This window comes from Phoca vitulina, unplaced genomic scaffold, assembly GCF_004348235.1.
Source record: "Phoca vitulina isolate PV1807 unplaced genomic scaffold, GSC_HSeal_1.0 scaffold23, whole genome shotgun sequence".
NCBI lineage: Eukaryota > Metazoa > Chordata > Mammalia > Carnivora > Phocidae > Phoca > Phoca vitulina.
The window spans coordinates 22,445,590-22,469,171 of record NW_022589726.1 but is presented as its reverse complement, the minus strand read 5'-3'; the positions used below and the strand labels follow the sequence as shown (position 1 = coordinate 22,469,171).

The 23,582-nt window shown below is 48.5% G+C and overlaps 2 protein-coding genes across 6 annotated transcripts in view; one reads left to right on the top strand and one right to left on the bottom strand.

The window, feature by feature from the left end:
• The window catches only part of PFKM (phosphofructokinase, muscle), a 45,313-nt gene extending 33,628 nt beyond the window's left edge, over positions 1-11,685 (top strand). For both annotated transcript variants that reach the window (XM_032420261.1, XM_032420260.1), the window contains exons 7-23: positions 1,325-1,369; positions 1,803-1,911; positions 2,024-2,119; positions 2,349-2,441; positions 3,045-3,170; positions 4,551-4,615; positions 5,102-5,171; positions 5,921-6,070; positions 6,502-6,572; positions 6,934-7,021; positions 7,101-7,253; positions 7,725-7,889; positions 8,942-9,003; positions 9,235-9,346; positions 10,638-10,737; positions 10,815-10,920; positions 11,142-11,685. In XM_032420261.1, coding sequence (XP_032276152.1) covers positions 1,325-1,369; positions 1,803-1,911; positions 2,024-2,119; positions 2,349-2,441; positions 3,045-3,170; positions 4,551-4,615; positions 5,102-5,171; positions 5,921-6,070; positions 6,502-6,572; positions 6,934-7,021; positions 7,101-7,253; positions 7,725-7,889; positions 8,942-9,003; positions 9,235-9,346; positions 10,638-10,737; positions 10,815-10,920; positions 11,142-11,286 — 1,756 coding nt within the window. In that variant the 3' untranslated portion in view covers positions 11,287-11,685. The remainder of the gene's footprint in view (positions 1-1,324; positions 1,370-1,802; positions 1,912-2,023; positions 2,120-2,348; positions 2,442-3,044; positions 3,171-4,550; positions 4,616-5,101; positions 5,172-5,920; positions 6,071-6,501; positions 6,573-6,933; positions 7,022-7,100; positions 7,254-7,724; positions 7,890-8,941; positions 9,004-9,234; positions 9,347-10,637; positions 10,738-10,814; positions 10,921-11,141) is intronic.
• ASB8 (ankyrin repeat and SOCS box containing 8) lies at positions 11,599-20,904 on the bottom strand. 4 transcript variants are annotated; one of them, XM_032420269.1, is made up of 5 exons: positions 20,795-20,890; positions 20,178-20,314; positions 18,054-18,217; positions 16,530-16,634; positions 11,599-14,659 (listed from the first exon to the last, which is right to left on the bottom strand). In XM_032420269.1, the coding sequence occupies exons 3-5, from the start codon at positions 18,180-18,182 to the stop codon at positions 14,027-14,029; spliced, it is 867 nt and encodes a 288-aa protein (XP_032276160.1). In that variant the 5' UTR covers positions 18,183-18,217; positions 20,178-20,314; positions 20,795-20,890; the 3' UTR covers positions 11,599-14,026. The 4 variants fall into 4 exon arrangements, with proteins under 4 accessions (XP_032276160.1, XP_032276159.1, XP_032276157.1 ...); XM_032420268.1 differs by lacking the exon at positions 20,178-20,314 and having other exon boundaries at positions 20,795-20,904; XM_032420266.1 differs by lacking the exon at positions 20,178-20,314 and having other exon boundaries at positions 18,054-18,213.
• Between the last annotated feature and the right edge of the window lie 2,678 nt (positions 20,905-23,582).

Genomic DNA, 23,582 nt, shown 5'->3' with positions numbered 1-23,582 from the left:
TGTACATTAAAAGGATTATTCACCACGACCAAGTGGGATTTATTCCTGGGCTGCAAGGTTGGTTCAACATCCGCAAATCAATCAATGTGATACATTAATAAAAGAAAGAACAAGAACCATATGATCCTCTCAATAGGTGCAGAAAAAGCATTTGACAAAGTACAGCATCCTTTCTTGATTAAAACTCTTCAGAGTGTAGGGATAGAGGGAACATTCCTCAATATCATAAAAGCCATCTATGAAAAACCCACAGTGAATATCATTCTCAATGGGGAAAAACTGAGAGCTTTCCCTCAAAGGTCAGGAACGCAGCAGGGATGTCCACTATCACCACTGCTATTCAACATAGTATTGGAAGTCCTAGCCTCAGCAATCAGACAGCAAAAAGAAATAAAAGGCATCTGAATCGGCAAAGAAGAAGTCAAACTCTCACTCTTTGCAGATGACATGATACTTTATGTGGAAAACCCAAAAGACTCCACCCCAAAACTGCTAGAACTCATACAGGAATTCAGTCAAGTGGCAGGATAGAAAATCAATGCACGGAAATCAGCTGCATTCCTATACACCACCAACAAGACAGAAGAAAGAGAAATTAAGGAGTCGATCCCATTTACATTTGCACCCAAAACCATAAGATACCTAGGAATAAACCTAACTAAAGAGGCAAAGAATCTGTACTCAGAAAACTATAAAATACTCATGAAAGAAACTGAGGAAGACACGGAACACTGTTTTTAACGAAGAGTTATCCCTAGAGCCCTGAAATTGCACTGCTGTCTAGATGCTGTAGGTTTGCCTCTGTCATTGTCTCGCCCACTGTCCACGCTGTAGCTCTGAGGGCTTGAGTACCCCTGGGGTCTCCCAAGTGATTAGTGTCCAACCTGAGACAAATCCAGGGAGCCCCAAACCTCAGTTCCCCTTTCAGCCGAGTCAGCGCGATCATGGAGGCCGCCGCCGCCCCTGCTCAGCATGTGAGAATGGGAGGACAGCAAGTGGCAGTTGGTCAGGGTAATCCTAGGGGATTCCAGGCCAGTCGAGTCCTCACTTCTTCACTTCCCTTCCCTCGCTCTCCTTCCCTTCCTGGGCCCCCTCGCTCCCTGGAACAGAGCCGCAGGACTGACACGTTTTACTGCTGTGTTTTAGCCGCCCTGTGGCTGACCTGTTTCCCTGGGGTCTTCCTGGTCTCGCAGGAAGCCTGCTGGAAGGCCTAACAGCATAAATGCATCTCCCAGGGAGGTTTCATGGCCTGGATGTGGGTGGCGGCTTGATCCTGGCCAGAGGGACACTAGGACTGTGTAAGCCCTCTGTCTCTCTCTCGCAGCCACCAGAGGACGTTTGTGTTAGAAGTGATGGGCCGGCACTGTGGGTAAGATCCCCAGCTTGACTCGTTGATTCTCTGGTGCCAGCAGTAGCCTTCTCTTCCCCGGAGAGTCCAAAGAGGTCTCCCAGGGGTAGCAGATCTGGAGGTGTACGTGCTCCTCTGGCTGTGGCCCCTTCCCCTGCTTCCAGCGCCCCCCCCCCCCACCGACACGTGCAGGTGTGTCACACTCCAGTGTGAAGGGACACACAGTGCTCTGAGATTAGAGCCACTGTGGTAGGGGAGCGTGACTAGAAGGTGCTCTTCAGGGACAGGATCCCACTGAGAAGCTGTCTCAGCAGTGCTCTTACCCTCCCCTAAGAAGGAAACCACCGATCCTCAGACCTCCCACCGACTATGGGGCCAGGCAGTCCCGCTGGGTACGGGTGAGGCTGTTGGTGGAGTGTGGCTCCTAGCACGGTGCTTCTGCCTCTCATCTCAGATACCTGGCCCTTGTCACCTCCCTCTCCTGTGGGGCTGACTGGGTTTTTATTCCTGAATGTCCACCAGATGATGACTGGGAGGAACATCTTTGTCGCCGGCTCAGCGAGGTACTGGCACTTTATTTTGCCCTTAAAAAAACCCTCGCCTGTTCCACCGATGCTGCCCTTCCCGTCCATCAGTTTCCCTCCACTGACCGCTCTTCTCTTTGCTCTCGACCAGACAAGGACCCGTGGTTCTCGTCTCAACATCATCATTGTGGCTGAGGGTGCGATCGACAGGAATGGGAAACCAATCACCTCCGAGGACATCAAGAACGTTAGTAGGAATGAAGCCAGAGAGGCCTTGGACACCATCCCCCTTCCCTAGTCATTTCTGAGTCTCCCCTTAGCCCTTCTGCACATCTCTCCCCAAGTTTCCTGCCCCCGGGTGTCCAAGGCATTGTGACAAGATAAGAGGCTAAGCCATCGGGGTTTATCTCAGTCTCTGCTTGTTTTCGGTCTTTGACTCTGTATCCCTCTCTCTGTCCCTCTTTTGGTCTCTTCAGCTGGTGGTAAAGCGTCTGGGATATGACACTCGGGTCACTGTCTTGGGGCATGTGCAGCGGGGTGGGACACCGTCAGCCTTTGACCGAATCCTGGTGAGTCGTGGGGTCCCGGGGCCCTGGCGTCTTAGAACCCATAGTCCACAGAACTGCGCTTCACCACGACAGGGGCGCACCCCGCTGACCATGTCGCCCGCCTCCAGCCTCTGGACGGCACTGGCCCTTGACCCATTCCCGTACACTTACCAGTTCTCTTCTGTTGCAAAAACTGATGGGGAACTCTATGCTCCCCAAATGGTGAGCTCTCAGATCTCCACTTTGAGCATTAATAACATTATTAAGATCTAACTTCAGACACTCAGATTGAACCCTCTTATCCTACTTACATTGGAAGAGAGAGGCCATACTCTTCCTTATTTTATCAATAAGAAGGGAATATTATTAAGTCTCCGTAACGTCCTTGATTACTACAGTGGACGTATTTCTCTGGAACCAAATAGAATGGCCAGAGGATGAGGAATCATCAAGCTTAGATGAAATCTGAGTAGGGAGGTAAAGTCCAGTAAGTTCTTGGCTATAGTCCTCAAATATGTGGCTCAACCCTGTGATCTGGAGGGGCCATGAGTGCCCTAGCTCTCCAGGCTGAGTCTAGATGGGGAGGCCTGAACCAGACTGTCTTTGCTCCCTGGGCTTCTGCAGGGCAGCAGGATGGGTGTGGAAGCTGTGATGGCGCTTTTGGAGGGGACCCCGGACACCCCAGCCTGTGTGGTGAGCCTCTCTGGGAACCAGGCTGTGCGCCTGCCCCTCATGGAGTGTGTCCAGGTGGTAAGTACTGACCTCCGCTCTGCTTCCTAACAGTCCCAAGCCTGTCTTGGAGCTGGAGCTTAGAGGGAAAGAGACCCACTTCCAGGGCTACTGGAATAGGAGCAGATGGGAAGGCAGCATGGTGTAGTGAGTCAGCTGGGGAAGGAGCATAGTAGGGTTTGCATGGGAGCTGTCTCCTCTCTGAGCCTCAGCGTCCCCATCTGTAAGTGTTCCTAAGGAACGTGAGAGATGCTACATCCTACCGAGTGATGAGACCCAGTATCGCACAACATCCAACCTCAACTAATTTCGCCACGTCTTTGTTGGAAGAGAAATGCAGTATCTCTCCGAACATTATTAAAAGCAGGGATATTGGGGCGCCTGGGTGGCTCAGTTGGTTAAGCGACTGCCTTCAGCTCAGGTCATGATCCTGGAGTCCCGGGATCAAGTCCCACATCGGGCTCCCTGCTCAGCAGGAAGTCTGCTTCTCCCTCTGATGCTCCCCCCTCTCATGCTCTCTCTGTCTCTATCTCATTCTCTCTCTCAAATAAATAAATAAAATCTTTAAAAAAAAAAAAAAAAAAAAACGCAGGGATATTATTAAGGTCTGGCTGGCTAGGTTATATGTTTCTATGGTTTCTACCTTGAATGTGTTTCTCTGAACCAACTGAGGTTTCTAACGCTCACCCTGAGGGCTATTAGAAGGAGTGGCGGGAAGCTTTGTAAAGGGTCTGATGCAGGACCTGGAAAATGTTGAGTGCTCAGGGTGGAGGCTCTTACATGAAGGAATCACTTCTCTGCTACCACCGAGCAGACATTGCGGCTGGGAGCTAAGGGGTCTGGCCAATTCTCGGGGCTGGGCCGCATTCGCAGGCCTGCTTCTCTCTGAGACTCGGGGAGTCCCAGCAACCCGCAGCACAGACAAGCTCCAGCCTTGCTTGGAACTGTGTCTCCAAAAGCCCAAAAGTGAAAGTACTGGCTCGTGGAGAAGAAATCAGTAGCTGGGAAACACCCGGCAAGGATTAGCCTTTCTTCCTGACCGGGCTGTCTGGGGGATCCTCTTCATTTCCTCAGTTTAGAGGCTACCTTGAGGTTGCGGCCGTGGGCATGGGATGGAGGCAAATGCTCTTCTGTCTGTGAGCACTCCTCCACTCTGCCCGTGTTCTAGTAAGTAGAGCATTGAATCAGCTCCTTCCTTTTGCTGCTCATTACTCCCCAAATTAAGGAAACACAAGGATACTTCTTTCTGTGAAAGTTTGGGGAGCTTAGAACAGGTGGGGCTCCTGGTGGGCAGGATCCAGTCGTCAGTGCAGAGACAGGTGGAATCTTCCCATGGGGTAGAAATCCAGCTGCGTAGAGCCCTGCCCCGTCGTCCTGACTCTCGCTGTGCTCCTCCCTCAGACCAAGGATGTGACCACGGCCATGAACGACAGGAAATTCGACGAAGCCATGAAGCTGCGAGGCCGGTGAGGGAATGACCAGAAGCTCACTAGCTACAGAAATCAGATACCGGAATGAAGCAAAGGAAAAAAAAAAAAAAAAGGACATAGCTTCAGACCCAAAATAGGAGTTTCTGCCTCTTCCTCTTTTTATTGTCTGCGACAGTGTCTTCCCTAGGAGAATGGGCTGTGAGGTGACCAGGAGGAACAGTACATCACAGGGACGCTGTCCCTGGGACTGGCCTTCCATCACCTGGTGTTTCTGTGTGTGGATTCCAGCTAGGGCTTCCGTTTCTCTAGGCCAAGAGCAGCGTCTCCTGCTGAGCGCAGGGCCTGGGAGAAGAGCACTCAGGGAGGGTTGGACTGATCGGCGGCCCCGTCAGCCCCTGCTATGTCCCAGTTACCCTTCGAGGTTTGCCCTGTGGAACTTCACACCGCGAGCAAAACTCCAGGCCCCCTTGGCTGCTGGCGTGGGGAGTGGCCTGGAGACACCCTGCTCTCTGCTTTTTACAGGAGCTTCATGAACAACTGGGAGGTATACAAGCTTCTGGCTCATGTCAGAACCCCAGTCTCAAAGGCACCGGTGAGTTCCCTGCCCTTGACCCTCTCCTCCTCTCAGTCTCCCCGTATGAAGCGCTGCCTCCACTCCACGCAACTTACGGCCTGGCCACCTTCCTTGCCCCCCTGTCATCTTTGGTACCGAGTCCCTGACCCTACCAAGAACTATCTCAGCCACCCCAGATACCAGCCCCATGTTCTTAGTGAACCCTGGGCGTCTCGAACCCAAGACCCACATCCAGTGTAGGACTGACCAGGTAGGTTTATGTATCATTTCCCCTGGGTGAATCCGGGAAAACCACGTCTGAGTGTACTTAAGGCACTCCCTCCGTCGCAGTGGTGAGTCTCAGTATTCAGGGTATATCAGCATTACGTGGGCTGCTTACTAAACATACAGATTGCTGGATCCTTCCCACAGAGAGGATTTAGATCAGGGCAGGGCCCAGAAATATGCAGGTTTAATGGCATAAAGATCAGGTGGTCCAAGGATCATGCTTTGGAAATGCTGCTCTGGAAGGTCTCATTCGTTACGTAATGAATGACGTCTGGGATCAGGGACGGCGGCCTCGCTTATTGATCTGTGGTGGAGTTTTGCTTCCATAGTAGAAGGAGCAGGCTGCGCCGGCATTCCTCTGTCGTCCAGAGGCCCATGTCCTGCTCCTAGGACCACCAGGGACCCGGAGTTGGGCTTCCCTGACTGACCTGTCCCCTTCCCTCTGCGGGGGTTTCGGTGTCCGTGTCTGCCCCGCTCCCTGTCCGCTTCCTTCCCCCCAGGGTAGCACGCACACCGTGGCCGTGATGAACGTGGGGGCCCCGGCTGCAGGCATGAATGCTGCTGTGCGCTCCACCGTGCGAATTGGCCTCATCCAAGGCAACCGGGTGCTGGTTGTGCACGACGGCTTCGAGGGCCTGGCCAAGGGTCAGGTACGGGGACTAAAAGGATGGAGGGCACATAATCTGGGGCCAAGGAGCAGGCATGGGGAGGGTAAGTGTAGCAGGGGTCACCTGTCCATTCTCTTTCTTTCTGTTGTCCTCCACCTTGCTTTCCTCCCAGGGTGTGAGCAGAAGTAAATACTTAGTTTTAGGGCAGTATGAACAGGCAGGAGCCAGTGAGACGAACCCTTTGCAGGCGACAGACCTTATTTAATTCTCTCTCTCCCAAAGCTCATTGTGGCGCCTGGCATAAGTGGGTGCTTAATATTTGTGAATGAGCAATAAGGGTGGAGGAAGTTCTTTGAGGTGGGGAAAAGCCGATGCCTGGCGTTCCTCCGCCAACCAGGGGGTGTTGGGGTGGGCTCAGAACTCAGGAAGTGGTGTCAGTCCACAGTGCACACGCGTGTGACCTTTTCCTGCAGATCGAGGAAGCTGGCTGGAGCTATGTGGGGGGCTGGACTGGCCAAGGTGGTTCCAAACTTGGGACGAAAAGGTAAGGGGCATCATAGGAGCACCTCCTCCTCGTCACCCCTAAAGATGTCCCTTGAGTATGGGTGTCAGTTCATTCAGTCAGCATCTACACTGCTGTGGTCTGGAACTTTGGTCCCCAAGCTCACAGTTGCCTCAGTGGGGGCAGGCATGCCCATCCAGACATCTTTTAGCAGCTCTGGCAATTTAAAGCCCCAGGGTGGACCCTTGGACAGTGGTGAGAGGTGGCCTAGGGAAGGGGCCACAAGCCAAAAAATTATACATAAGCACCTTCTAATTCTGGCTTTTCTCTCCCTCAATTTTGCTGTCCCTTTTCCAAATTCCATTGCTCCATCGCCCACCCCTGCCCCACTGTGTTCAACTAGGACTCTCCCCAAGAAGAGCTTTGAGCAGATCAGTGCCAACATCACTAAGTTTAACATTCAGGGCCTTGTCATCATTGGGGGCTTTGAGGTGAGTGCCCTCCCCTCCCATCCCCTCTGGCCCCCACTTTTCCCTCTCCCCTCATTGCTGCCCTCGCCGCTCTTCTCAGGCTTACACTGGGGGCCTGGAACTGATGGAGGGCAGGAAGCAGTTTGATGAGCTGTGCATCCCGTTTGTGGTCATCCCCGCTACCGTCTCCAACAACGTCCCCGGCTCGGACTTCAGTGTGGGGGCTGATACAGCCCTCAACACCATCTGCACGGTGAGAGCCCACCACCACCACCCCCTCCCAGGCCTCTGGCCGGGACTATAGTCCTTGGACTGCGTGTGCTCCTAGAAAGTGAGCTACTTTTTTGGTACCAACCAAGCGAAGTGCCTGAGAAGTGCTTATCGAAGCGCAGGTGTGGGCCTTATTGGTCCCCACGTGTGGGGCTCATTCTCACCTGCGAGTGTCCAATCAGAAAGGCGCCAGTACTCTGCATACCAGACGGTTTCTCCTTCCTGAGGGCCTGTGGCCTAATTTCCCCACCCTGAGCAACAGAAAGGATGCGGACAGCTTCCTTCCGGGGAGAGGAGTCCCACAGCCTGGGTGGCCATCGTGCCTGCCGTCCCTGAAGGCCGGCCGGCCTGGGGACGAGAGCGTTCCAGAGTTGGGTTGTAGCGAGGGCCAGAGAAGTGACAAGAAGCAGGCCCCGGGCCCCGTGTCTCTAGCTGTGACCCACTGTCCCTGCAGACCTGTGACCGCATCAAGCAGTCAGCCGCGGGCACCAAGCGGCGGGTGTTCATCATCGAGACCATGGGCGGCTACTGCGGCTACCTGGCCACCATGGCGGGCCTGGCAGCCGGGGCCGACGCCGCCTACATTTTTGAGGAGCCCTTCACCATTCGGGACCTGCAGGTAGACGGCCACCCCGGGCCTGTGACGTAGCTCGGCCCTGCCCCTGTCTGTCCCCACTGCCCCCCCCCCCCCCCCCCCCCCCCCCCCCCGCCACGGCAACCTGAGCTGGGAGAGCTCAAGACGAGGACAGCTGCTGGGTGTGGGGGCCCGCGAGGAGCACCTCCGGGTAACCTCACGCGCACGCCCCCAGCACCGGCTCTTGGGGGCATCCGCTTCGAAGGATGGCGTAGTGCTAAGCCCTTGCCCGTGTGTTTCTGCATTTTGTCTTCAAAACCGACGTGCAAGGGAGAGATTATCTCCATGTTACAGACGAGAAAGATTTAGAGAGGTTAAAAGCCTTTTCTAGACTTGTGAGTGAGTAGGTGGTTTAACTAACAGAGAAAGTCAGTCTTTCTACGGCATCACGCCACCCCTCCGGACTTCCCTTATTACTAGACTCTTCTCGTTCCATTCCCTGTCATGGGGGGGAGAGGCTCGGACTCCTGTTCCAGAGGGACCGTATGATCCTAACTTTCCAATATCTCAGTTCACTGGAGGAAAGAAAGGCCACAAAGTGGAGGGGCAGCAGGCAGAGGGACCTCCCCAATCCAAGAACCCAGCCAGCCCCTGCCTGGAATGGAGGTGGGAGTCTTCCTCCTTTACCCCAACTCAAAGCCCAGAGGAAGGAACCGGTTCCTCCCAGGTGAATCACTGCTGCGCACACAAGCAAACCATTTAAAGACCGACGCTGAGAGCAAGAGTCAGCCCTCTGAGGGAAGGGAACCAGAAACCCCTGGAAAGGGACATTGGGAGCGAGGGAAAGGCGAAACCTGGCAGTTGCCACAGCTGTCTCTGATGTGCCCTCTTCCAGTTCTGCCTGTCTCGTTTGCAGTCTTTGTTTAAATTTCAGTCTGCCCTGAACTTCTTACAGGGATGAGACACAGGATTGTAAACGACTCTCTTCCATGTCCCTCTCCCCTTCTGGAGAGGCCTGGTGGGGAACAAGAGAGCTGTGCACCTGCCCAGCCTTATCCACCCCCAGCTGGGCTTAGGATTTACTCTCATGTTTTCAGGCAAATGTGGAACATCTGGTGCAAAAGATGAAAACGACTGTGAAGAGGGGCTTGGTGTTAAGGTACCTCATCCACGGCTTGTTCCCAAGTGAAGAGAAAAATTAGGCTCTGGCTGTAGCCCACAGAATGGATTCGTTTGGGACACCCTGAGGAATCTGGATACAAAGGGAGAGAACCTGAGCCATGGAAGGGAGGAGATAGAAAAGGGAAGAACAAAGCTTACAAAAGCAGAAGAGGGTTGGGAGGGAAGGGGGGGACAACCAAAGTCACAGGTTTTGGTCTCTACGTGGCAGGAATGAGAAGTGCAATGAGAACTATACCACTGACTTCATTTTCAACCTGTACTCTGAGGAGGGGAAGGGCATCTTTGACAGCAGGAAGAATGTGCTTGGCCACATGCAGCAGGTAGGGAAGACGCCCCCGTCGCGCCCGTCACCAGATGGCCATACCCCCAGTAGCCACTGACTCTTCTGCTGGCCTCCAGTCTGCTAGAGCATGAGCCTGCAATCTTGTACTGTCATAGAGTCTAAACACCTTTACTCTGGAAATGGCCTTAGAGATCATGTGGTCCATCGTCTTCACGTAGGGCAGGGTTTCTCAGCCTTGGCACCGTTGCTCTTTGGGGCTGGATAAGTCTGTTGCAGGTGGCTGTTCTGTGCACGGTGGGATGCTTTAGCAACATCCCCGGACTCTACCCACTACAGGCCAGTAGCACCTCCCTCCTGAGTTGTAACAACTAAAAAAATGTCTTCAGACATTGCCAAACATCCCCGGGGAGGCAAAATCATCTCCAGCTGAGAACCACTAGTTCAGATGAAGAAAACGAGGCCCAGAGAGGAGAAATAATTTTTTCAGGGCCACTCATCAAGCCCGGGCAAGAGCCAGGGCTCTTCCCACCGCACCATACCGCCTTCCCTAAGGAACCTGGGCAATGAGTACAGGCACCTTGCGGGTATTGGGCTCCAGCCCCATGAACTGGGGTTTCTGGGCGAAACGAATTCCTTTCTACCATCCACATTCAATCCCCACCTCCGGTGGGCCTCGCTCACAGATAGTCTTAGGCCTAGTGGTCTTAGGCCTCCCCATTCCCAGTGTCTCCAGCTGATCCTGCTTAAGTATGGACCTTTGACCTTTGTCTACCCACATATGAATTCCCAATATCTCAAGCTTGAAGGAGCTTATTAGTCCCTGCAGGAATGGGGTACAATTGGTTAAAGTATGACGATCTATTCCCCACTTCCCACCTACTTTCTCTTAGTTCAGAGAAAATCTACATGATTCATATTATTCTGAGGTGCTACCAAGGCCATCCATATTGGTTCGCAAGGAACCCTTCGGTGTCCCTGACGGTGGCGACTGACAAAAGCTGCTAGGCTGAAGAGGGGTAGGAAGTGACTGAGTGGCCAGTCAGACTAGAAGTAAACAACAGGGTCTGGCAGCTGTGGAGCTAGAAGAGGCAGTTGTGAGACCAGTTACCCCCTTATCTGATTAGTTACTCTTACACCTAGTAAGTGGCCAAATCTGCCGCGCCAACTCACCCTGGTTCGCAGCACTGTCAGGATTTCCTTTCAGAGTTAGGATTTCTGTTTCTGGCTGTAAACCTGGGGCCTTTTCTTTCCTTTTTCTCTGTATGTTCAGATATCTCTGCCACTTCATTAGAGTCTTTCCCTCTGTAATTTTAAGACTCTTTTTTCAGGGGGGGAGCCCAACTCCATTTGACAGGAATTTTGCCACTAAGATGGGCGCCAAGGCTATGAACTGGATGTTCGGGAAAATCAAAGAGAGTTACCGTAATGGTAGGTGGGGTAAGAGGGCAAGCCCCCTCCATAGAGGTTGGATCCCCATTATTGAAGCTTATTGACCTTTATTGCAGGGAGGATCTTTGCCAATACGCCAGACTCGGGCTGTGTTCTGGGGATGCGTAAGAGGGCTCTGGTCTTTCAACCAGTGACTGAGCTGAAGGACCAGACGGATTTTGAGTGAGTACATCTACTTCCTTGGTAGTTTCAGGATCTCTTCCCAACCTGTTCGCTGTCTTCAATCCTTTTATCTTAGGACTAATGCCTGTAGTCGAACCTATTTCAGATCTTAGCCCTTGCCCTAAAATCCAGCCTCTTCTACTCAACTTCTTTCCATCAGCTTTTGATAGAAGTCAGTTGGGGTGCTAAAAGGTGAAATCATCTCTCTCATTTCTCTGTAGGCACCGCATCCCCAAGGAACAGTGGTGGCTGAAGCTGAGGCCCATCCTCAAAATCTTAGCCAAGTACGAGATTGACTTGGACACCTCAGAGCATGCCCACCTGGAGCACATCAGTCGGAAGCGATCTGGAGAAACTTCTATCTAACCCTATTTGGAGTGAGGGTCATGGATTGTCTGATCATGGTCAGCTCACCCCGATAGATCCAAGTCCATGTATTCCCAAGTGTTTTAGTGCATTTTTCTTTAGGTTTCCTTTTATTCTGCAACTGTAGCCATGACCAGCTCTGCCAGGGAGCTGGGGCAATAGGCAATGAGTAGAAGCCACCTTTAGGTAGAATTTATCATGACTTCTACCCCAGCTTCATCTGTCACACAAGAAGACTGGGCTCCTCTAGGGCTACTGCTAGATTTCAGCTACTCGGTTAGAATTTTCCTAAAAATAAGCTGTATTTATTTCTTTGTGATAACAAAGTCTTGGTTCCTCTACTACTTTTACTGCAGTGACAAACAATAGCTACACTAATAAATGCCAACTGGTCACTGCTTTTGGTTCTCCTGTTGTCACTTGCACAAGTAGCTGTCATACTGTCAGCCCTAAGGACCAGACTCTGCTCAGACACTTGGGAAGATACAGCCCATACAATCACCCCATGTACTTCTCTCCACCTCCTGGCTTATTTCCCGCAGCATCTCTTGGCTCTGTACGTAAGGTCCTAGGACATCGTACGCTGGTCCTTACCCTCACACCACACCAGTCCCTCCCGCATCCTCTGCAGCCACAGGATGCGTCAGCCTCTCTTAAGCAGGAAGTTGTGTTTCACCTTTTGATCATCTATTTCCCAGGGGTGCTTTTTTCCAGCCATCCCACGATCTGTACTCCTCTTCTGACAACTCAGGGTTCTTCCTTCTCAACTCTTCCCCTGTACTCCTTCCTAGATGAAAGGCAGACTCCGTTTGTGGGGAGACATGCACATTTTGAAAGCCTGGGAAAGAGACCCCCCAGCCCGGGACCTGGTTTGGTGGGTTGGCTGAAATAGGGCTTTAGAAAGTTGTCAGTTCTTATTCAGCTCAGTTTGTGTTCTGTGCCGTAACAATAGCTTCTTCCTCCTCATCAGCCAAGTGACCATGTCATGCAGTTGGTCTTCGGGAGCCTCCAAATTGACAGGACGGTGCCCGCTTGTGGCTCTCGGCACAAGCATACATATTCCTCCCGACCCAGTCTCCTCACTTGCTTGATGAAGCAGGAAGAGGTTCAAGGTTTTACCAGTGGTGGAGGACGGATCAGCTGTAATACATCACTTTTGCTTGCTATCCAAAGTATTACCTCTATACCCTGAAGACAGTTCTAAACAGTACCTGAGAAGGCTTGTCGGAGTCCAGAATTAAAGCAGCCTAATGCTCTCTGTGCAGTTCTTTATGGGGAAGAGAACTTAACAGTAAATAGCAAGCACTGTTAGCACTGCATCCTCAAACCAGCTTAGTAGGAGGGTAGTGACAGCCCCATTTCAGTTATGGCCAACAGGGCTCCCAGGGATTTAATGATGATGTGGAGAAAAGTAGGAACAGTAGAAATTGCCAAACTCGCTTTTAGAAGTGTTTATTTCTTTTTTTTCAAGTGAGCAAAAAAAACCACCAACAGCAAAAGGGCAAAAGCAGACATTGTTTTTGAAATCAGCTGTGTCAGCAGATTCCAATCATTTTTATTTGTGGTTTCCAATCGGTTAAAAAAAAAAAGTTTTCAAATTTGCATCTGGGTCATCCAAGATCAATAACAACTTGCTCTAGTTTAGGAACATGAAAAGAAAGAGTATTGTTGACTAAGTATGGTTCACTAAAGCAGTTCTTTTTTGAGTAGATGGGCCATCCCAAAAGAAGCTCTTATAATGCTCTTCCCCTGCACCCTCCACTCCCCAATGTCTTGTATAGATCAGTAAAAAGCAAAGTTTCCAAAACAACTGAAAGGAAAATAACTCCCAACTCTTAGCAGAGTGAGCTGCCTATGGGGAAATGAAGACCCGTGGGAAAAGGCAGCCCAGCCCATCTCGTCCCCTGCTGGAGTAAACACCTTCACCTAAGGTGTACAAACACCTGCTAAGCCCGTTGGAGCAAACTGGCTTTCACAAGGAGAAAGACCTGCATTAGGAGAAAAGTTCTTAGGACATCTGAGTTCTTAGGACTGCTCAGAACCTGCTATCTCTTCTACTACGTGGAAAGCAGCAAGACAATGTTATTTCTGAAATAGCATTGCTGAACTACTGTAACCCTCAGGCACATCCATGGAAAAGAGGCAAAGGCTGCTGTTTGCTCTGATGGTGAGAGGGGGCCAGTCCCTTCTGCACACTCCGTGATGGGGCACGCTAGGGGATCATCCATGTCATCCAGCCCAACTGTGCATCTGCACACCTTTGGAGGTTGTAGTATCTTCATCTTTGGGCCACATCTGTTAGCTGGAATTTTCTTAAACTTCTTCACTGACCAGTTACAATGCTTCTAGAGGGATTCTTCCGAAATGTTAACCACGTTCCCAAAGGAAAACTAAACACACACTCTTTAAATACTCTTCATTTTCCTAGAGAATTTTGTTGCACTGTTGACTTTTTCCCTAAAGGGGAGGGTAGGGGGAGACCTCTTCTTTTGCAGGGTGCAATATAAAAAGCCAAGTAAGCAAGAAACAGAAAACAAAAGTGAGGGATTTTTTTTTTTGTTTGGTTGCTTGGTTTGGGGAGGGGAGATGGTGTGGAGGTTACTGTTGGGACACGTTGTCTCTAAATACAAACCACGCAACAGGAACAACTGCTTTTCCTGTTTTCCAAGACAAAGAGAGGACTGCAGGGAAAAACCTCCCCCGGGGTTGCCTGCGTGAGGGTGCAAACGGCTCCTGCAGCCTATTCCACAAGTAACAGGTATTCCTTCAGGGAAGCTGGCAGTGGAAGGCCCTTCACCGCATCTGGGAGGTACTGGAGTCCCAAACTCCGACGCACAGCATAGCGAGAGAGTGTTTTTAGAGTTCCTGGGGCTGAGCACAGGACAGTCAGTTTTTCACACAGCTGCTGGTCTCTGGCCACTTCTCGTGGCATGGTGCCATTCTTCCTTAATTCAAAGTGTCCAACAGCTCTGTGCAGGAGCTCAAAGCAAGAGTCTTCTTTCTCTGTTCCAAGTCCCCTGACTAGCAGAGCTACCAGGCGGGAGATGGGCGTCTGGCCTTTTAGGTTGATGACTCTGACCTCTGCACCATAATCAAGAAGGATGCTGACGCTCTCAAGATTTCCCTTCATGGCGGCCCAGCTGAGCGGGGTATCATTGTTATAATCCAGGGCATTGACAGAGGCCCCACTCTCTAGGAGGGCCCGCACACACTCGGCATTGTTCTTAAAGGCTGCCCAGTGAAGTGGGGTGTCTCGGTTGCCGTCCAGTGCATTGGGGTTTGCACCATACTCCAAGAGGACCTCCACACAAGCCTCATCTTTCTCAGCTGCATAGTGGAGGGCTGTTCGGTTGTAACCATCCAGGGCATTCACCTGTAAAGAGGGAGGAACTATATTACCGTAGCTAGACTACCGAGAGGAAGATGGGTGGGCAAAAGCAGCTTGCATGTGTTTATCCAAGACCTTTGCTATGTCATGTTCTGAATATAAGAGTCAACAAACAATTCCCAGCGAGTCTTGGTGATCAAGAGGAGGTATGACAGGAGCTTAGGGGCAAATAGGAAGAGAATGGTCTCAATACAATCAGCACTCTATTCTGTGCATTGATTAGTTGGCCTGCTTTATTTGGGTTTTTGCTATGTTCTTGTTTATTATTCACTAGGATCTCTACCATGGGGGAAGGGGTAAAAAAAGAGAAGATGAAGTCTAAATCCTCGTAACTACTCTGGAAGATATTTATTGGAAAGTTAGCTTGAATATATTAGCCAGAGTAAAGGTTCTGGATTATTTTACTTATCCCAACTCACTCTATCCTGTGGCTAATGGCAACCAGACTGAAAAATGAGGCCAAACTCTGCCCATGTAGTTTTGCTGTGTTCTTTAGCCATACAGAGAGGCTCAAATTCTGAATCCAATCAGCTCCCTTGCAAATATACACTGTGCAGTCACAAGAGAACCTTGATAAAAGCCATGTAAAGGGAAGATCACAGATCTTCCAATGCTGGAAAAGCAGCTGACTTACTGAAAATCAACATTACTTATAATTTCTGAAGGCTGCAAAGACTTCAAAACCCAAATTATATCTAGCTTATTATCTTCCCCTCAAAATGCCATAAAAATACGCTGGAATATTTAACTGAGTTCAACTTTCTATTTAGCTAAAGACTTTTTTTCCCCAGGGTATTTTCGTCATTGATATTAATCACTGGCTTTCATTTCAGGGTCCCTCCCAAGAGTGATGGAAAAGATAATGACAAGTAGAGGACAGCATGGCCGTGAACAGCATGGCCGTGTGGAGATGATGGTGCTGGGGGCTGGCGCCTTGGGCTTACTGACCAATGTGTTTGGGGCCTGCACACCAGCTTCACGGCATGTCTGATTCCAATTAGCGCCTCAGCATCTGCAACTTCCAGATTGCTTACAAAGAGTCAAAACTGCTTATTTATTTATTTAACAAGCACTGACTTAGCAATTACTACATGCCAGTGTAAAACTAAATACTTGACAACCTTATGAAGAAGATACCATTATCATCTCCATTTTACAGATAGGGAAACTGAGGCAAAGAAAAATTAAGTAACTTGTTCAAAGTCACAAGAGCTGGAAGTGACAGAGCTGGGATTCAAATCCATGAAGTCTGGCTCCAGAGTCCACTCTTTTAATCATTCACTACACTATGCTGCTTCCTGCTAATGCCAATATAAATTAATCTCTGTTTCTTATCTTAAGATACATTAAAAAGAAGATAGGAACAAGACACGATAAATGGGTAATAATGAGTGGGCAGAAATAGCCCCAGTAGCTACTTCTGAGGAATGGATTACCTAATGAGATCTATCTCCCAGTAACGGTGGTATTAGAAGTGCATGTCCGGTAGCGGGTTGTCAATGGTTTCCATTTCATCACTCGAGGGGCCTCTGTACTTAGAGCACCTGGACAGTCAATGGGCAATGAGAGGGCTGAATGGAAAGGTAAACAAGCCCAGGAGGAAGGCTGGGAGAGAAAGGGGAAATAAAACTCCCTCTTCCCGGAGCCACAGACAACTTAAGAAAGAAAGGCAAAGGAATGAAATCCTTTGGATCACTGTATATATTTACCACTACATTTTGCTTTAATATTGGCCATGCCAATGTTACCACGGGCTAGAAGGTGGGAAGAGATGGGAGAAAAGACAGAAATGTTAAGGAAATGCGAAGCTCAAGCTTCAGTGGGTCCGTAACATGACAGTGTTAAAAAGTTTTACCTGCGCTCCCTTTTCCAGGAGTAACTCCACACAGTCAGCATCTGACACCATGCACGCACAGTGCAGGGGCTTCAGGGTGCCATGGGTACAGTTCACATCTGCTCCCTGCGGGCGGAAGGAAACTCCGGTCAGCGTGCTCGGCTCTGGCTCACGGCGCAGGACGAGAGTCAGAATGGAGTCCGGGGGGAGGAGGGCTCTAGCTCCGACCGCACTCTAAACATACGACTGGTCCCAGTTTCCAGTCCTGTTTGTTAAATAATATCCAAACCAAGAGAATACACTGAAGATGAAGGAAAGGAACTATCGATTCCTTAGACTGAATTATTATGTTTTTCCACAAGGTAACTTGCCAGATGGTCATCTGGACATCACTGAGGACATGACCTCATGTGTAAAAGCAGTGGGAAACTTAGCATCAGGCAGGAAAGCTGGAAAAGCAATCCACTTTCTATGGCCACCAGGCTCTGAAAAAGTCAGGAAAGTGAGTCTGTCAGACTGAAACCAGGAGAACTGGCATGCTCTTTCTGGCATTCAACAGATGACCATCATTAATAGTAAGGTCATCCTAATGTTATCTTTTTGTTTATAAACATCTTCAAAGTAGCCTCTTAGCATCGGCATTCTCTGCTACCTAGACCCTGCTGGTACTTCGGTTTCAAATCTGATGAAAGGAGATGGGGATCCTACAGGCAGACCAAAGTCGCTGAATGACTCAGCAGCAGAGCTAGAATTAGAATGTGACAAACTTCCTACTGCCGAATCCTCTGGTACCGCTTTTGCTGAGAACAAGCTAACGCTGTGTGACTATTTCTTCTCAAAGCTGCACCCAACTTCGAAGCAGCTATAGAGCTCCAGGCAGTAAATAAGGATTCCACAGTTGTTGAAAAGAACATACAAAAGTAAGCATCTGGATGCATGTTCTAGGGATCAAAAAATTACCCTGTAACTTCTCTTCAACAGGAATAATATTTAGAAAAAGATATCAAAGACCAAAGACCGTCTAGGATACTAGTCATATAACAATTGCTGCATAGCAGTGGTTAGACATGTTAAGATGTTTTCTTAAGTCAAAAATTACCATGCACTTTAGGGGCTGTTGTCAAGCTAGATGCCAAGTGATATCTCTCCATGTAATTATTATAAACCACAAGGATTTGAAAACCACTTCTGCTTTGCTCATCTCCTTCCTCCCTTAGTAAAACATGTGTAGAAGACTTTGAGCTTGCTGGATCCCATATGTACCATATCCAGACAGAGATTTTACAAAGAATGTGAGACTAGGGTTATCTAGAACACATTTCCTGAAGAAAATATCGGATGCACAAAGTGAAAGGGAGAAGGAAAGAGAAGCAAAACACAAGGAAAATGTATTTTCATAGTCAAGCTAATGCATGTAAGAGGACTGTAAAAACTCCTTGTGATCTTGTGCCGAGTCAATGATACAAATCTGTAATCTATTACGATTCCCCAGGAACTTTCCCGCTTCACCTCCCACAGGACTCTCCGTCAATCCAGCACACTCACCCCTCTGATGAGGTCCTCTACATTATCATGTGGGAAGGAACGAATGGCAGCGATTGTTCGGATTAAGCGCTCTGAGAGGGAGTATTTGCTCTGAATGCTCTGCATAATATACCACATACTGGAACTCATCAAGGCTCAGAGTATGTTCACATGCTCCAAACTGCCTGAAACAAAGAAGTTTTAGGCATACACAATATCACTGAGCACACCTGTCCCTAGGATTAGGAGTTCTCTGAGGCCTTCCCAATAGTAAAAGTAGATTTCAAAGAGATCAATGATTAATTAATATTTTTTCTGAATCATAAATAGATTGTAATAGCTGCTTAGGGAGCTGGGTAAACCCAGATGAAAATGCTCTGACCCTTGGCACCTCAATTCTACATTCTGAACTAGTCTGGAACAAGATTTCCCCAAGAGGCCCAAGACCCTCATGGAGCTCTGTGTAGTTTACAAACAAGACTAGGCAAGCAAGGGGATTTTTTTAAAAGTCTGAAGATGCCACGAAATATTCTTTCCCTCCTCTGGATTCTGTGGTCTTCACTATCACCATCACCTTTAGCTTACTTGTTATATTTGGCCCTGCAGTATATTTATATTCATATTGTTTCTCCTCTAAATTATGATCAATTAGAAGGCAAGGTCCCTGTCTTCTATTTTTTTGTTCATGTAAGACCAGCCACAGAATCTCACAAAAAGTAGGTATTTAATAAATACTGGTTGATTGACTAAAGGCTATACAAGTGATCGATACCTGTGTGAAGAGAGGGAAAAGGCTATGGAGGAAATACATCTATGTTAACAATGACGAGGCATCAGATTAAAATGTCTTCAGTAAAGAAAAAAGTGGGAAATATTTGAGGTCATATTCTAAAATAAAAATCTCAAAAGTATAATTAGTCATGTATATAAAATTAGAAAAAACTGCAAAGTTCATACCAATGACATATGCTTGTGGTTGTAGGAAAATGAGATTTAAGAGTGCAAGATGAATTAAAAATTTTAATAACCGGCCGTTCATGACAACTAAGAAATAGATTTGGGCAGATAGATGTTCATTGGACAGAGAGTTCTAGTATGGAAGAAAATAATGCAATATACTTAAATTTAACTGATAAAAGTTTTGGCTGTATAAGAGCCATATACTAGTTGGGGAACATTTAAAATTATAGCAAACAAGGTGGAGCATTTCCATGAAAAAGCATATATCAAAAACTGTAGCGAATATATAGTATGCAGTATCAGCTCTCTAGGAATATGTGTTCTTATTGAACTGTAAGTTCCTTGGGGGTAAATACAGTGTTATTTTCAATAGTTCCTGGCACATGGCAGGTTCTCAATAAATATTTGTTGAATTAATGTAAAGATTATTACTTTAAATCCTAAAAAGTTCACAACTGGCATAATTAAATATGTTATGCATATGAGGACTACTAGGCTAAAAAACCTAAAATTATTTTGGTCATTTCACACTACATAATTTTTGCTTTTCGTAATGGAGTATCCCCTTATGCATTATGTAATATACTATAAATTTGAATAGTTTCTATTTTGCTAATCAGTAGCCATTAATCTGTTTAAACTATATACAGTATTAATTAATAGAATGCAGGTTAACAATGTTCAATTCATAGGTATCAATGATGCATATTGGGCATTCTTCTCCCCTACGTTATTATGAATGAATAAGCTTACACACTTGGTTATATGTCTCTCTGAAATTTTCCAGATAGTTTAGACTTGGCATATGTTTTAATCCAACAGCCACTAAATGAAGGGACAAGGGTCTGTATCTTATACTTCTTTGTTGTAAGGGAAAAGGAGAAAAAAGCAGAGGTGCATTTGAATCAGAGATTGCAAGAATGGGGGCAGAAGACAGAACATCTAAAGTGGAAGGCTTAGACTGAACTGGTTCTGTTAACCGTTTCTGGGCTACGATAATCTGCGGAAACTAAACCCTGCAATCATTTTCAGGGCACTCTTGGGACTCCAGGCTAAGAACTCCTAACTCAGGACATGACCAGTGGTTCTCTGCTGTTGCATCGAAGCTCCTGGTGAACAGTGAAACTTCGGGGGCACATTGACAACATGCACTGTGGGGATGGGTCAAGGAAACGTAAGCTTGACCTATCTCCAGACAGCAGCCCGTGCGCCGTTTGACCCCACGTGGTCTCTTTCCTCTGCTGGAACTGAAAGCCCTCTCTCCCCCGGTTTTCTTTAACTTCGGATCCAGAGAAAACACCAAAGGGTTTTCTATTGCGATGCTAGAAGCAAAGTGGGAGAGAGGCGACATTCAACACCTTTGGTGCTAGTGAGGCCTTGGCTTCCGCCCAGGCAGGGGAGACCCTCAGCCCAGCCAGAGGCGCCCCCAACCCCACCACACCTGATGGGGCGAGGGGTGGGGGCGGCTCGCGGCAGCTGCGTCTTGCCGAGCCAAAGAGCCGAAGGGCAAGGGCACGAAATGCGAGGACGTGTGGTGTCACTTTCCGCATGGGATCCGCAAAGATCGCAGCAATGCCGGCAGGTCTCCCAGAGCGGGGGGTGAAAGCAGGTCGCGCAATCTACGCGGGTGGAGCCCCGGAGGCTAACCAACCCCCGCCCTGATTCCCCCAAGGCCGGGAACCCTGTCTCTGCCTCGAGGACTAACGAAACCCGAGCTGGGAATGGAGAAAGAGCTACTGGGCGTAGTGCCACGGGTTAAGGAACCTGGCCGCAGGCACTCCCGCAGCGAGGTACGGACTCACCAAACCGCGGGGCTGAGCTGGGTGGTGAAAGCCGCTGTCAAGGTGTGACCCGGAAGCAGAAGTTGTTGTCTCCAGCGGGCCCCTCTGTTTACAGGATGTGAAAGGTGACTGGGATGGGTGCCGGCGCACCGGCCAATGGCTGCAGGCGGGGTGCGCCTGCGCAGACTCGTGAGGCAGCCTCCGTCCTACCCAGGTATAGTTAACAGATTACTTCGTTTGCCCGCCAGAGGCTTTGCGCGCAGGCGCAATGTAGCGCTCCCGGCCGCAGCCCGGCAACTGGGCGCCGCGGCGGTAGGCAGAAAGCTCACCCGCCCCGGCTCTTGGGCCGACCCTGTGGGGCCGCGCCAGTACGGACCAGACCTGTAGTGGGTCCTTTCGTGCCCTCCGCTGCCTCCCACTGTCTCTGAGGTAGGGCCCGAGCACCTCATTTCGAGATTTCTAAACTCGCTACACTTGATCGGTTGCGTAGGAGACGAAACTGTTAGTAAGAAGTGTTTGGGGAAAATAAAAGAGACTTCCATCATTATTCATAATATTGGAACGCATATATGCTTTTCTGAACCCTCCTGGATACTGTCCACCCTCCCTCAAAGGGAACTATACCGAAGATAACCACACAAGAGGTGTAGGAGCCCAAATGTTGAAGACTGAAAAAGACGTACATGCTTACAGAACCCTTCCCACCCGAGAGAGGCTGACACCTCTCAGTGATGTGCTTTCCATGCAAGCGTAAACATTCGAAGCCCGCAGCACGTAGCGGTCAGGTGAAGGGTGAAGCAGCCCACACGGGACGACTTTCAGTGCTGAGATCTACCCCGCAGCCTGTTTAACAAAAAACGCCCCGGCACATACTCCCCAAAGCGCGTTCTAAGCAACATAATCGAATGAGTTTTAGAGGAAAGCAGGGCCCAGACAGTTCATGAACATCCCCAAGGGGATGATGAACTGGAAAAGCTCATGCCTTGTTTGAAGAGTGAGCCTCCTCTGAGTTCCAAACTCAAAAGATTTTTGCCATGCAGGAATGTGTCCCCCACCTCCGCCACTCTGCTATGGTGAGATTGTCCAGTTTTTCAAAAGAAGCTGAAATCCAGATTTTCAGAAAAGTGAATCCTCCCCAATTGCAAATATTGGCAACATTAAAAAAAAGAAAAAGAATCATTTTGAAAGCAGGCAACATTCAGTCTATAAGCCATCAATTCTACACTCTGAATTAAAGGCTGCTTTGGTCATTGGCAGCTCTATGGAAGAAGGGCTTAGGGACAGCCCTCTGATTGGGATGGAGTCCGGGGAGTTGACTTGAGGCTGTAGCTACGTATTAACTATATTGCTTTTAATTCATAGATTTACTTAGGAAAGGTTGAAGGAATCCGAATGATGTGTGGAGGCTAGACCCTTCCCCCCCCCTCCCCCGCAAGCTACCCTAAGGCATTTGATCAAATTCAGTGAATGGAAACAGTTTGATTCTGTGCCCATTGCTTCTAAACCAGAAATCTATATTACTCTCTAGGGCTCTAGAGAATGTTGAACCTTCAAACACAAGGGCAAGAGATAGCTGTGTGCTGATCCAAAATGGGGAAGTTCATCCTGTGAACCTAAGTCCTTCCTGGCCACCAGAAGGGAAGATCATAGATAAATCAAGCCACTACGTGTCTTGTCAGACCTAACCTTGTTTCAGTCAGTACCTCTCAAACTCCCACCCCTGTGTCTAGAACTGTGTGACTCACGTTAATACCCCAATGGTATATTCTCCCTGGAATTCCCTGGAATCCTACTTGGCTGGGGAATTAATGAGGTGAGAGGCAGATGTGTAATAAAGTCCACTGCATGATGCACTGGGCCAAGGTGTGCTAGGTCTCCCTCTCTCTAGACCCAGTAAGATGATGATGCTCTACTTGGCACCACCCATAGCTTCCTCTAAGTAGAGCACAAGCTTCAGACAACTGACCTATTGAGGGCTTGGTGACTGCCTCTCTGGCCTTCATTTTATTAAGTCTAGCTCTGAGTCTACCACTCGGTCTTGGAATATCCACTGCACAAAAGAAGGAGGTCCCCACGTGTACACAGCAGAAATGATAGGGTCAAAGGATGCAGCAAATGAAAATAGTGCACCTGAGTTTCCCTGCCTTGGCAGCTTTAGTTCAATGTCAGATGCCACCCAGGTGGAAAGAGAAACCAGAATACAGAAGTATAGAAGTCCTGGCTCTGAGATTGATAGTTACTTCATCCCATTTCTTTGGGCATCAGTTTTCTCATTTGTCAAGTGAGAGCATTGGCTGAAATGATCTCTGAATATCTTTCTATTTTTATGATATTTCTACATTTCTATAATTCTGAATCTATTTAATTCCTAAGCAAAAACTCCTGCTTCCAAAATTTTTACTCTCTCATCAGATAAGAATAGCTTTATGGCTATCATAATACTACTATATTAATGGGACCTGTGAAGGCTTAATTATGAGATGCCAAAGTCTACATAGTTTCCATTCCATTTTTGCTTCTTCTGGTGCTCCCTTTCTAAAGCTCCCTTTCTAAAGACAGTGCCGATTCCAAGCTTCAATTTTTAAATGTTATTTGTGTTACATAAATGTTCAAGCATACTGAAAAAACTAGAGAGAATAGTACGATGAACTCCTTCTATCCATCATCCATATGTTAACATATTAACATTTTGCCAAATGTTTTAAATCTATTTTTTTCTTTGTTGTTTTGTACAGCGTTAGGGTTTCTGAATAGACTATTCAGATAATATCCACGGTTCCCACAGTTTGGGCGGAATTTTTTTCTGAGA